The sequence below is a fragment of the Camponotus vicinus genome, unplaced genomic scaffold (assembly GCF_025532165.1).
Source record: "Camponotus vicinus isolate PSW18456_S1 unplaced genomic scaffold, iyCamVici1.0 SCAF_12, whole genome shotgun sequence".
Classification (NCBI taxonomy): Eukaryota; Metazoa; Arthropoda; class Insecta; order Hymenoptera; family Formicidae; genus Camponotus; species Camponotus vicinus.
The window spans coordinates 8,328,647-8,342,738 of NW_028141948.1; the positions used below are offsets into that span (position 1 = coordinate 8,328,647).

At 42.2% G+C, this 14,092-nt stretch overlaps 1 protein-coding gene across 6 annotated transcripts in view; it reads right to left on the reverse strand.

The window, feature by feature from the left end:
• Tn (tripartite motif containing protein thin) overlaps window positions 1-14,092 on the reverse strand; it is a 69,152-nt gene that overhangs the window by 7,942 nt on the left and 47,118 nt on the right. For 5 of the 6 annotated variants that reach the window (XM_083083596.1, XM_083083592.1, XM_083083593.1 and 2 more), the window contains 6 exons: window positions 13,343-13,560; window positions 12,579-12,856; window positions 9,557-9,860; window positions 7,842-7,964; window positions 6,062-7,757; window positions 1,601-1,701 (listed from right to left, as the gene is read on the reverse strand). In XM_083083596.1, the coding sequence (XP_082939722.1) occupies window positions 1,601-1,701; window positions 6,062-7,757; window positions 7,842-7,964; window positions 9,557-9,860; window positions 12,579-12,856; window positions 13,343-13,560 (2,720 nt within the window). The remainder of the gene's footprint in view (window positions 1-1,600; window positions 1,702-6,061; window positions 7,758-7,841; window positions 7,965-9,556; window positions 9,861-12,578; window positions 12,857-13,342; window positions 13,561-14,092) is intronic. The other variant, XM_083083597.1, reaches the window with a different exon arrangement.

Consider the following 14,092-nt stretch of genomic DNA (forward strand, 5'->3'; position numbering starts at 1 on the left):
TTTCATCTTTTTGCGTTATGTAATTGCTAAATAATATGTAGATTGTCTACGGAGAGAAGCGTAAAATATATGAGCACGTTGTTAATTGTAAGAAAGTTAAAACAACAATTAAATTTTATCTTCCGTGTTATGTATGACGTCTTCTAAAAGATATTACATTTGTTAATGCATCCCTGTTTAAATATTTGGCGATTATCGAAATTTCCCCCGAATTCTAGAGGTCGCAAGCTCTACGATAGCTCAGTCTTTCATCTTCTTCATCTTCTGGACCGTAATTGTTCAAGCTAAATTCGAGTAGATTTCGGGTAATCGTACACCCTTGAAGCATTGGAGGGTCTCGACCCCGGGACACGCGCGGAAAAGCGATACCCATTGTGAACGAGCGGGATACCGCAGAGATATCTGCGGTCGTATTTTCAAACGAGACCTCGCATCGGGGCTATTTCGGTGCACGTGCGTGCCGCGAGCGCAAACTGTGCAAGAGAGCACGGACGCAATATCGTGCAACCGAAATACTTCGCGAACAATACGTATATATCTGCAGCGCGCTCCATTTTGAAGAAAAAAAAGGAAAAACTCGAATTTTATCTTCAAAATAAAAATGGCAGACTCCGTTTAGGCGCGCCATTGATGGTGATTAAGAATATATTCGTCGAGGTGTTGGAGAAAAAATATTTGACATTTGACATTTGAAAAAAATAATTTTTCAAAATAATAAAATAATTTCTTTTAATTTAAAATAATTTTCTTTTTTTCTTGAAGATGTATTCTTGTAGATATTTATTGGAGATTCATCGAAAAGAGAGTTGGATACGCTGCATTGATTATATGCGTATAATGTCAAACTTTTATACCGTGCGATGCGCAGAGGACGCTATTTATTCGCGTATATTACGTTTTAAAAGATACAATAATACGAGCGTGAATTGCATACGCTAATGAGTTGGGGATGGAGCAAAGTAACGAGGTTAAGGAGCTAACTGCTTTTCATATACACGACGGTAGACTTTGTGTCAGTATTGCTGTCTCGTTTATGGGATTAGCTTTCGAGGACGAGATTTGCATTTGATTGCTCGCGAATCTATTCGCTGTCCGCGATTATACGAAGTTCTCACGTCTCGCGAGCTATTGTACGGAAAGTTACGTCGGGAGGGATCTGAGATATTTTGATATCGCGTTAACTATTTTTATTTCGCGGTTTTAATAGCGCATACAAACGACGAGTAATAAAAACACACAGGCAATACTATAGTGAATTAATTGAAGCTTCTCTTGCTGCTGTCGTCGCGCTTGTGCGAATCAGAGGAAGCGGTTATTTATGGACAAATGTTTAAGAAAGTTATTATTGTCACATAAAAAATAATCACATTCCGATATTATATGTCAATTCAATGTAACAATATATGAGATAAGCTACGAGATCAGTGTAGTTAATTGGTGCGCTAATATGCTAATCTCTTATGTGTGGTCTGTACACTTGCCGGAAGCGTTCATCGTCAGTGGAAGATGTCGTATTACATACTTATCGGATCGGTTGCAGGTTTTTTTTTTTCGTTTACTTTTGGCTTTTGAAATTTGAAAAAAAGAGACCTATGCTTACGAAACGGCCACTGATCTAATTCGATTCCAGCTCCATGGATGAGCGCAATCGTCGGCGGCCACCGATGCGCCGCTCATTTTATCACAGATTCGTGAGACATCCTGTATACATGAGTATGATGAATATGCAGATAAGTGTTTTACTGTGATGTATTCGCACGTATACGTCATGCACACCTTTTTTTTTTAACAAGTACCATAAGTACTTTTATTACTTATTATTAGAAGCAAGAGGGAGGCAAGGGAGGGAGCTGTTACTCCTTTAGAAAACTTGGAAGAGAGTTAAATAAATGAATAATGTCTCTTTTATATTTAATTTCGTTCAATTTCCAGGCCCCCGATGTCCTAGATTTTACCGTAAAATATTTCCAATTATGTCTCGCGCGCGCAGATGATAACAGCCCCTCCTCAGTTGTTGATTAATCACAAATAACCGGGGAAGTGTAAACGCTCGTATATTACATTATAATTAGCGTCCCGCAGGGAAAGTTAGTGTCGCACTCGAAAGAGGGAGAGGACGACGGGGGGGGGGAGGGAGAGCAGCTATGCGGACGATACGGATGAAATTTTCGGATTGCGTCAAACAATGTTTGTGTAGGTTTGCTCGAATTTGAGAAAGTTCATGAATGTCCGCAAACTTCGGCATAAACATAGTTTATCGCGCGCCCGGCTTGTGTGTATGACTTTGCGCCGGACCCTCTCCTCAACTAAGTTCATATTTCGTCGTATTAGGTCGAGTCCCAGTGCATCGGTAGAACCCGACGTGTCACGAAGTAAGAAGTTTCCAGTTTACGAAACTGGTAGATCAGATTGCAGGCTTTGGATCGATGGTTCTACATTTGCCTCCCCCTCTCCGCCCCCTCCTCCTCCCTCCCCTCGGTCCCCTTCTTTACCCAAACGACTGTGTGAAAGCTGCGAAGTTTCGACACCACCGATTTGTTATAGCGGCGAACGGAGTGCGCAACGTGCTAAGAATACTGCGTTGCGTTATGCAGTAATCCACTTTCTCGGCTACAAGTATTTTTACGGTAGAAGGCTGGGAGAGAGAAAGAAGCTCGACTATATATTTCAGCTTTTTGAAAAAAGAACGGCGCAAAATTTGAGAGAAAAGTAAAGAAAAATTAATATTCTCGATCAAATTGAGCTTCCATCATTATATGACTTGATATAAAATTAATTTATAAAATAATAAAATTAATTTATGACATATTAACCCATCTAATATAATACAATATTAATTATATATATTTATTAATTAAAGACAGACTTGTCAAATATGTTTACAGTTTATCATTTGCAAAAATAATGAAGAGTTTCCATCATTATATGACTTGAAATAAAATTAATTTATAACATAATAAAATAAGAAAATTAATTTATGACATATTAACCCATCTAATACAATACAATATTAATTATATATATTTATTAATTAAAGACAGACTTGTCAAATATGTTCACAGTTTATCATTTGCAAAAATAATGAAGAGTTTCCATCATTATATGACTTGAAATAAAATTAATTTATAACATAATAAAATAAGAAAATTAATTTATGACATATTAACCCATCTAATACAATACAATATTAATTATATATATATTTATTAATTAAAGACAGACTTGTCAAATATGTTCACAGTTTATCATTTGCAAAAATAATGAAGAGTTTCCATCATTATATGACTTGAAATAAAATTAATTTATAATATAATAAAATAAGAAAATTAATTTATGACATATTAACCCATCTAATACAATACAATATTAATTATATATATTTATCAATTAAAGACAGACTTGTCAAATATGTTCACAGTTTATCATTTGCAAAAATAATGAAGAGTTTCCATCATTATATGACTTGAAATAAAATTAATTTATAACATAATAAAATAAGAAAATTAATTTATGACATATTAACCCATCTAATATAATACAATATTAATTATATATATATTTATTAATTAAAGACAGACTTGTCAAATATGTTCACAGTTTATCATTTGCAAAAATAATGAAGAGTTTCCATCATTATATGACTTGAAATAAAATTAATTTATAACATAATAAAATAAGAAAATTAATTTATGACATATTAACCCATCTAATATAATACAATATTAATTATATATATTTATCAATTAAAGACAGACTTGTCAAATATGTTCACAGTTTATCATTTGCAAAAATAATAATGTATACATTTGAATTGCGGGATAGAAAATGGATTAGTTGTTAAAGTTATCGGAATACTTATTTCCTATAAAGTTCTCTTAGCTCGTTGCGAATTTTTGGATCTCTTCTATCCAAAAGCATGAATTTGTCCCCATGTTTCGTGTGTGTTACCTATTTGTAGTCGCGCAAAATCCAGTATTCTACCACTTGTGAACACCTCTGACTTTCTTGTCGAGATAACATTTCAGCTCTTGTGTACGTATCTCGAGATGTACAAAGGAGATTTATATCGTCAACTTGTAAAAACTTGTATCGTAAACGCTCTGAAGAAGTATGAGAAGAGCCTGCTTGTAGATGACTGTGTCTGCTTTACCAAGATTTTTGCGAATCATTCAGAATGTGTGTCCAAGATTTTTATGATACGCGACATCTTTTACATTCATTTGTTATTTTACTGTAAAGAAAAAAAAACAAGAAAAATTAGATGCTAAGAATACAAGATTTTATATCGTTCATAAAAAGAAAACACAAGTTATATCAATCTTTGCTCATATCAAAGAAATGATTAACCGCATATAATATTAAATTAATCTTATACGCACGCGTAATATAACTTGACAATCAAAAAAGTTCATGATATAATGTGTCATGCGAGATTTAAACGTATCGAAATCACTTTTGAGAAACATCCCGCTCAGGGAATCTCCGAAGCGGACGAAAATTTAAAGCCGCCTCTCCTCCAGCGGTCGATCATCGACCGATCAATGATGATATAAACGTAAAAACAATCTGTTAGTGCAATAAATAAATATGCATTTTTTTCTCGTACATATCGTATCCCGCTCGATATCATTCCAATGATAATACACGTATGGATAGGGACATTGAGAGTGATAAGTCAGGGAATTAGACTGCGAGAGATTCTCTCGGGACGGGGAGATTGACGGGGAAACATGGACAACTGAAAGAGAATGAAATATTACGGACAAAAATTTGTGAGCAGGCGGCAACCGACACTTTGTGCTTGTTATCATTCTGATACTGAGGACGGTTGAAAGGGAAATAAATAATACGAGTTATCACAAGAGAAATGCAGTTTATTTACCACACCGACAAACTGTGACGCAAGCCTACTTGCTAAGGAGAGAGTACAAAAACTTATTATAGATACGCGTTGACGCGGAGGCGACCGACCCACGTGGTGACAGGCTGCCCACGTGCGATCGCCGCCGACGTCTGACGCTACCATTTCTTCGGGGACGGCTTTAAAGCATGAATTGAAGCGTGAATTGCGAAGACTGCCTCGCTACTTGACGCGATGCCTGTCTATGTGTGTATATATATACACATATATTTATATATGTATATGTGTGTACAAAAGGTGAAGCTACTTGAGCAATGATGACAAATGTAGGAACAATGGCACTCGGCCGTACATACGATTATCACAATATATAAAATGCAAGTTTATCAAGTATACTGTAAAGTTTCCTATGTTCATGAACGTTCTCTGGTGGTGGCGGCTTTTATCCGGCGCCCAAAGAACGCGAGTTTCGAGCAGCAGTTCTCTCTTTTTAATGAATGATAAAAATATATATATCTTCTTTTTTCATTATATTATAATTTTTTTCCAAATTGTCTATCAATTCTTGATTCCGATAGTAATTAATTTTGCTATGTCCTTTGATTCCGAGATGCCTAATTTTGGAAACTAATTGGCATATGATTGGAGTTAATTAAATATTAATCGGAATTCGAGCATGTAATGATGTGTAATAATAACGGCACTGATTAGTAAGATCTCTAAATTATTGTCCCCTTTTGTCTCAAATTAATCGTGCGGTCATCAAAGGGTTAAACAATTTAAAAAGCTACAATTATGCTTTATAAGAATTAAGTGTTTTAATTAGATCTACACATTAGATGTCTCGCTAATTGACAAAATCCCAATCATAGCATTGGATCTAATAATATTTTGATAAGGATTAAAATCCTTTCGTGAACAAAACAAAATCGTGGGAGAGAAAACTGCTGCATCGTCACTCGCGACAAGAAGAGAGTCTCGTCAGTTTCTGTGTGCGTGTGTAAGGTCCACGGTCTCTCATCATGAACGCCGACAACCGACACCGTCGAGATAAAGCATCGGGAGGGACCGAAAGAGAAGAGACCCATGTACGTGTCTGTGTACGTGAGAGAAAAATAGATAGCCCGACTTGGGAAATTACAGGAGGAGGTTCGTTAGAACGGTGTAACACAGTACGGACACACAGAAGACGGTGGTTACCATTTGCACCGGTATACTGACAATGGCGCCAACGGGCCGCGTTTCCTCGCGCTCGCCGAGAAGCCTCGACTGCTCGCCCTTCGACTGGGTAGCGTTCGCGAGTAGTAATGCACCGTTCTCAGTGTTAGTTTTCGTTACGAGGTCGGTCGTTTGGGAACGAATCGTGCTCTCCTGCGCGCTGCGCTCCCCTACACGGCCATCAGCGACGTCGTCATCGTCGTCGTCAAGTATCACCCACCCGTTCTCGTCGATGCCACTATCCTCGATCCCCCTCGAAGCTTCGTTTTCCCTCGCGATCCCCTCGATCTGCGCGACGTCTCGATCGTAGGGGACCTCGATCCCAGGAGGGGTTGCCCGTTCAGACTCGCTTTCGGACTCGTCGGAGACCAGCCATCCGTTCTTACCCAGACTGCTCTGTTTGTATACGTGGCTTCTGGACGGGCCCTCGGATGAGCCTGGTTCGCTCGGGGGAGTCATCTCGACGTCGTCGATCGCGGTGCTTGACCGCGCTGAGGAATCCTCGAGATTGTCCAACGTCTCATGTTCCCGCTCGGCGATTGGAATGGGTTCTTCGGTACGAGTCCCGCCGTGGTCATCCTCGGTCTTCTCGACAATCTGATCGTCCATGAATCCAAAGCCCGATGGGATCGCGGACATTGTCTGCAGATCCTGCTGGAGATCCTGCTCTGTGATCACCCAACCGTTATCGTCGAACATCTCCTCGATACTCCTCTCGTCGATAATCGAGGCGCTTCGGCGCTTTAGGTCCCTCTCGTAACGATCGTCGGGTGTCTTGCTGCTCTCGCCTAGGCCCGAACTAACACTCAACACCGTAGTCTCCTCGTCGTTCCCGGAACTCGAAGAATTTTCGTTTTTCTCGCCAATCTCGCATTTCTCGCTGCCTTTATAGCCGGAATCGTTCTTGTCTTCCTCCTTTTTCTCCTTCTTCACGTTGCAATTTTCATCCCGAGACTCGTCGTCCTCAACCTCCTCTTCGTCCTCCTCCTCGGAGCCGCTATCGGAATCACTTTCCGATTCACTGTCGGATATCGTTCGCCCGCTGATGGAACTCGAACACTCGGAGACAGTTTGGGACTCTTTGGATCTTGATCGGTCTCTGGAGATCGGCTCGTCGATCGTCTCGACAGATCGACTCATGAGATCCAACGTGCGCTGCTCGCCGACAATCGCGTCGACGTCCTCCACGACGATCCGAAGGAAACATGGAGCGTCTTCTGGCTTTTCACGCTTTTCGAACGCGACACCGTCGCGTTCTTTCGTCTCGGTGTCATCATCAATCGCGAGAGTAGATTCGTCCCGTTCGCGATCAACGCCGGCTATCAACGAGATCTCATCGTTCCCGGAACGACCTTCCACTAACGTGGCCTCGTCTTGGGCTGCCACGCTCGCTACTCGACTATCGCCACGGCTACCCTCGAGAAGATCACTCTCGGGTTCGCTAATCGCGAGATGGGAGGAGGTGGATGAGGTGATCGATTTGTCGGTGTCCGTAATAATGTCCGTTCGTGACGAGCGAGTGTTTGTCGCCCGCGGCGGTTTAAGTGCGTCCCCGTCGGCGTCGACGTTAAAAGCATAATCCGCGATCGTGGCCGTAGCCGCGATTACTTTATTATCGTCCTCGACGCGACCGGCCGAGTACCTTCTTTCGTCGGTACTACCGTCCGCGCTAATCGTCCTAAAACGATTACGATCGTGGGGGTTACTGGAATTAGAAGTGGCCTCATCGTGAGCAGTCGTTTGAGCTACGTGCGCTACGAACCTGCTGGTGTAGCCGCTCGGCGTCGTCGACGTCGTCGTCATCGCGGCGCCGCCGCTCGGTGCCGTCATCGTCGTCGTCATCGTCGTCACGGATTGCGCGGGGCTCCCCCTCGGCGACGAATACCTGAGACACGAGGTGATCGGTCGGAACTTTCTCTCTTTTCTTTGGGTTAAGGGAGTGCTTTGTCTACTACTTCTAAGGGGTACGTTTCGCAGGGTGTGCCAGCCTGATTGCGTCCTCGAGAACTTATCGGACGACGTGGCACATCGATAATCTCTCTCTCATCAAGATTGCGGTCACGTTATTTCGACTGCTGTCGGCTGCTTGGCCGAGCTTATCGCACGTCTTCCATTATCCAAGCGCGAGATCGTACGATTAGTAAGTTTCGCTACTCTATATATATTTCAAACTGTTGACAAGCTATTCAATTCGGTTCTCAGTCGTCATATTTTACAGAAACATCTCATGCAAATGAATCAGAAATCGCGAGTTAATCGTCCATTTAGCCGAATGAAAAGCCGAGTCTTTCAAAGTTTCTCGTCCTTAAAATTCGAAGCGAATTACTTTGACCGAGTAATTAATTAATTAGTAATAAAAGTCGATAGATTCTTCAAATAAAGAGCGACTGTACCACTTTATTACCCGTCTCGCGAGAGCAGATGCTCGTGACCGAATCTTTGCGCCCTAATGTATTACGATTCATCGCCAGGCTGAGCGGTTAATCAGTTTCCGCAGCGATACGTGAAAAGTTTCTGATAACAGCGAGCGCGATAGTGAACGAAACACGTGATTCTTTTACAAAGGCCGGAGGGAACCCTGCCGGGCCGGGTCGGAAAGCACTTACGACTCTGCCAGGCTCTCTCTCCCTGTTCTCTCGATCGTTTTCCGCTTCCTTAGGGGTCATAGTTTCGAGCGAGGCGATTGCGAATGTGTTGCAAGTGGGGGAGAGAAATCACTTTGGAATTCAGCGCGAGTTGAGTGCGGCCGCGCATTCGGTATTATGCTCTCGAATGCGGCGAGGGAGAGAGAACAAATTTGGATGCGTGTATGCGATGCACCGCAAGTAAACAAGAAAACACGCGAACGAGCTTCGCGATAGCTCTCGTAGCGAGAATATGCAACATCGGGTTCTTGATGAATTGATTCCTCAGAGTCGCGAAGTGACGAGAAAGATAATACACGTGAATGAGAATTGTTGCGGAGAACGAGAGAGAATTGGAATTAATTTTCTCGATTTCATTGTAAAGGAAAGATTCATGAAATCTTGAATAAGTAAATATTTAATTATGTCAAATATTTAATCTGTACTGGAACAAGTATTATTTTCGTAGAAAAATTTCAATATAATTCTTTTTTATTTTATGCTCTCGCTGTCTCAACCTTAGCCATATCTTTTATTCTTATTATCGTAAACAATTTCTATATTTTCATATTTGACGATTGTCAACTGATATGAATTTCTATAACGTAATTACTACATCCAAATCTAAGAAATCGATTAATCAATTATTCTTTATGTCAATACAGAAGCAACATTAATTTCTATTAATATAATCAAGAAAGATACACATTAAACATCAATTTCATCAAATTCCAATAGACAATCCCTGAAATATCTCGCTGGAAATCAAAGTTGATCTCATCCATATCAGTTGAAAGCCAAATCTCTCGTTCGTCTCGACAGAATCACATCTTTAGAAAAGGGAGGTACTTGCCTGATGGAGGGTGAATCCTCTTTGCTTCCCCTTCTAGCTTCGGCGCTGCGAGCGAGCAGGGGCCCGATGTCAGTACGAGCCATGGCGGATTCGTTTTTCTGACGATCCTGAGACGCGACGGAGGCGACAGACGGAGAGGCATTGGACGCATGAACATCCGTCTCCGACTCTTCCTCGGTGTCCGACTCCGTCTCTTCGGAGGAGCTGCTCGTCTCCTCGTCCTCGTCCTCCTCTTCGTCCTTCTTCTTCGTCGCAGGCTCTTCTCGCGGCGCCTGAATCGGCGGTGGCGGAGCCGCACGATTACCTGGAAAAAAATGGGGAAACTTTGTTTAATTCCATCTCCGTGATTTTCATCTCGAGCCCAGCTCGAAAGAGAAATGCCTCGATGACTATCAAGAACTTTATTAATACATTTTTTCTTCCTCATCAACACGTTTCACAGGAAAACCACGTCTAATTTCGATCTAAGGGACGTAACGTCGAGCTGAAATAATAGTCACGGACAGGGGAAACAGGAGAGACAAGCGATGGACTTGTCCGTGGGAATGCAGCCTCCTCGCCTCCGTCGCGTTGACGGCTGACGGAAACGCGATGAGAAAGCGGGCCGATCATATCGATTGTCGACGTGGTCGGAAACAGCGGTAACGGCGCGCGAATATTGCCACCATGTTCGTCCGCGTGTCTCGCCGACGGCGAGACACGTCGTCGCCTCCCTCCGTCGTCCTTAACGCGCGGTGGCTCTCTGATGTGACGTGGTCGGGACGTGACGTCGGCGAAAGCGAGGCGACGACGCACGTTAACTGCTGAGGACGCCGAATGGATAATGCAATTACCGTTGTCGATCCCGCTCTCGAATCTCGAAGTATCGCTCGCGCGAGCTGACCTCTCCTCCTCTGTCCCTCGCTCCCTCTTGGCCCGGAATCCGGCGAATTGCGACATCGTAACGCGGTTGTAGCGCAACGCTCCAACGTTTTACGCGTACGCCCTTTGCATACGGGATTAGGACAGGAGTAGTGGACGTGGACATTTGCGATCGAACGCGGAACATGCCCTTTACAACCGTCAATTTATCCGTTAATTCCGTCAAGTATCCATTCATGTCGCTTCTTTCGAACGAATAATTTATCCTAAAGAAGCATCCACATGGAGAACGTTTAGTTCGTTAACCCTTTCGTACCTTCAGGACATACATGTCCCACCTACAAAAAAATCATAACTTTTAAACAAATAATCCTATCGACTTTTACCTTGACTTGTTTCAAAGAAGAAGGTTCAAGCTACACGTAAAAAATCGCTCACTTTGAAATGTAATGTTTACAATAAAATATAATTATTTAAACTTTGCAAAAAATCAAACCTTTAGAGAATGAAGATTAACCGTATATTAATCGAAAAATCATAGAATTTATGCGCTAATTATAAACTTAAAGTTTTATTTAAATGTGATTACAACTTTATTATGAATCGAACGTGTGTGTGCATATTCAGAAAAAAATGTAATATATATTTTAAAAAATGAAATTAAGGGGATCCTAAAGTGACTTTTTTACCGATATAACATTATATTTCTTTTGTACCGAAATCTTTTTATTAATTGCACAGAATAGTAAATGCTTCTCCACGATTAAAGTACACACAGAAACAAACCGGGAACCTCCCGATTTTATGTTAAAAAACAAAAAAAATTGAAAAATCGTAAAAAAGTCGTAACAATATTTGCTTAATATAAAAGTTTTGCAGTTTGTATGTACAAAATAAGATAGGTTCCCGCTAGATATTGCACGAAGGAATATAAATAAACTTTTAGAAATGAGTTTAAAAGCATAATTAGTTTAGAAACCGAAATCTTTTTCATTATGCTTCTAAACTTATTTCTAAAAGTTTATTTATATTCCTTCGTGCAATATCTAGCGGGGACCTATCTTATTTTGTACATACAAAGCAAATATTGTTACAGAAGCCGATAAAAAAATTGTAATTTTTCAATTTTTTTTGTTTTTTAACATAAAATCGGGAGGTTCCCGGTTTGTTTCTGTGTGTACTTTAATCGTGGAGAAGCATTTACTATTCTGTGCAATTAATAAAAAGATTTCGGTACAAAAGAAATATAATGTTATATCGGTAAAAAAGTCACTTTAGGATCCCCTTAAGCTTATATGTTAAATATATTGATATTTAAGCTTTTCATAGTCGCCATCTTGAATCTGCCATTTTGAATTTAAATTTTGATGGTAAATTTGGAATCACCACCCCCAAAAACCTATAAAACTGTCTTCATATGAAACATCTCTCTTGGGAAAGCCGGAGGTACGAAAGGGTTAAATGAAAACGTCAAACAACTAGTTGGGTGATGATCAAAGAACAAGGATTCCTAGAACATGTTACACTTCTATTAATGACGTGAATGAATTTGAATTGATTAAATTTGATGTCGCGCGTTTTTCAAGTTCGATATTTTGTCGCGTTTTCGAAATACGAGGGAATTTTCGCTGCCTCGAATTAAACCTTCCGAAATGAAGATAAATGAAAGGTTGAACGCAATTTGTCCGTGCATTCAATTTCCACGCTCGACGGAGCTGCAGAGAAACACAATGAATGCGCTAGGGGCAGTCGCCCGAAGTGCGAGGCCAACAAAGACGTGTTTTCCCGAGCCTCTTCGTATAAACAATAGGTAATAGAGAAGGGCGCGGAACCTGGGAAATTGGAACATGCCGCGAATAGAGCAGCTTCCAGCTGCTATAAAAGGCTCCGAATTGCTGGTTGCACTATTTCTCTTACTTTCCCGAGGAGGAATTTTGAGAGAAAAAAACCATCGCGCGCGAAATATTGCTCAATCAAGTAATTATATCAATTAAACCAGACAGAAATATAAATCATCCCCCTAATATCATCGCGTAAGCGTTCAAAAAATCTCACATTCTTTCTACGAAAGCGAAGATATCTGCTCCAGAAGAAACTTATATTAGCTTCTTAAACTATTGTCCGCATTCTTGAAGGTGATTAATAATGCAGGATTAATTACCTGCGCCTAAAAAACGACTCTGAAAGGGCGTCCTTGGCGCCGGCGCGATGTTGGACGACTCCCTGGGCGTCGTAGAAGTGACGGCCGGCACCGATGACACGGCGGTCGGCGTGTTGGTCGGCGGCGTCCTCGACAGGTACTTCTGCTTCATCTCCTCGGTCGAGAACGGCGCCCCGGTGTTGCGTATCCCCGATCCCGTCGAGCTCTCGGAGCCGGTGCTCGAGTCCGACGAGGCGCTCCTGGCCGCAGGCGGAGCGTGAGTTTCCGCCGAAGTTCTCCTGCTCGGGAGAACAACGATATTACAAACAAGCACGTTAATAACGCAGAATGGAGAACTCGGCCGAGTTACTTGTTTGCCGTAACAACGTCAGGGCACAAACTCGTCGCTTAAGTCCGACATGGCTAGAGCCAGGATTGCGAATCTCGCGGTTACCGCCCGTAGTGATTAATATCCGCGCTAGCAAACACGCCTTTGGTCCTTTCGTCCCTTCGGGGATCCCCGATGTGTTAGTTTATCATCTTGATACATAGCCCTTGGCGAGCGAGTAAAGGTAATTTCACTGAGATTTTCCTCGACGCGGTGTTAATTCTTGAAATGCGGTCTCCAAATCAGTCTCAAATTTTTCATCAGAGATTCAATATATGTGTTATTTCATTTGATAGTTCATGACAATCGATCTCACGTGTTTTTCGAGGTGTAAAAAGGAATTTTCTCCCTCGCAATTTCAAGCCTACATTTATATGTTTACAATTTTTCTAAATACCTGACGATAGCCGATCTCCTGACCGGCTGTTCCTCGGGTTCGGCGAGTTCCCTCGGCGGCGGGGGATGAACGGGCGTCAACGTCGGCTGCCTCTCCTCCACCGTCTCGACGTGGGCGGCGGCGGCCGCGGCGCTCTTGTTCTGCTTCTTGATCCTGGAGATCTCATCGTCCTCGCTGGTCTGCCTCGCCATCGCGGTCGGTACCTTTCTCACTTGTACCTGCGCGTCAAAAGATCACTTATTCGCGAGAAGAAACGCGCCGCGCGTGCATCGCCAGTCGTGAAATCGCCCCGCGACAGGGACTGTCGTCCCTTTGGCCCCTCGCGATCGCCTCTAATATCCTCGAGACACCCTCTCCGCGCCGAGGTTTACGATCGAGAGGGGATTCCCTCGCGCCAGCAGCCGCGTACGATGCGTCGCGCGATTTAACGAAACGCGCGGAATCCGCACATGCATTTAAATGCGACATTACGCGTGACAGGTGGCGAATACGTGAATCGGCGGGGAGATTACACACGGGGGATGCGGCCTGCGCCCGCGTAAACAGGTGCGTGTGATACGAAACTAAGTGGGTGGCGTATTAATGATAAAGACGTGATAAAAAGTGTAAAATTATTGTATTATCTCCACAGTATTTGCAGTATTTCGTACAAAATACAACGCTTTTCCGTCGACTACTATTGGCGCACTTACTCGATATGTATATATTACTCTTTCTCACTATCTATGTCCTATCTATCTACGTGAAATC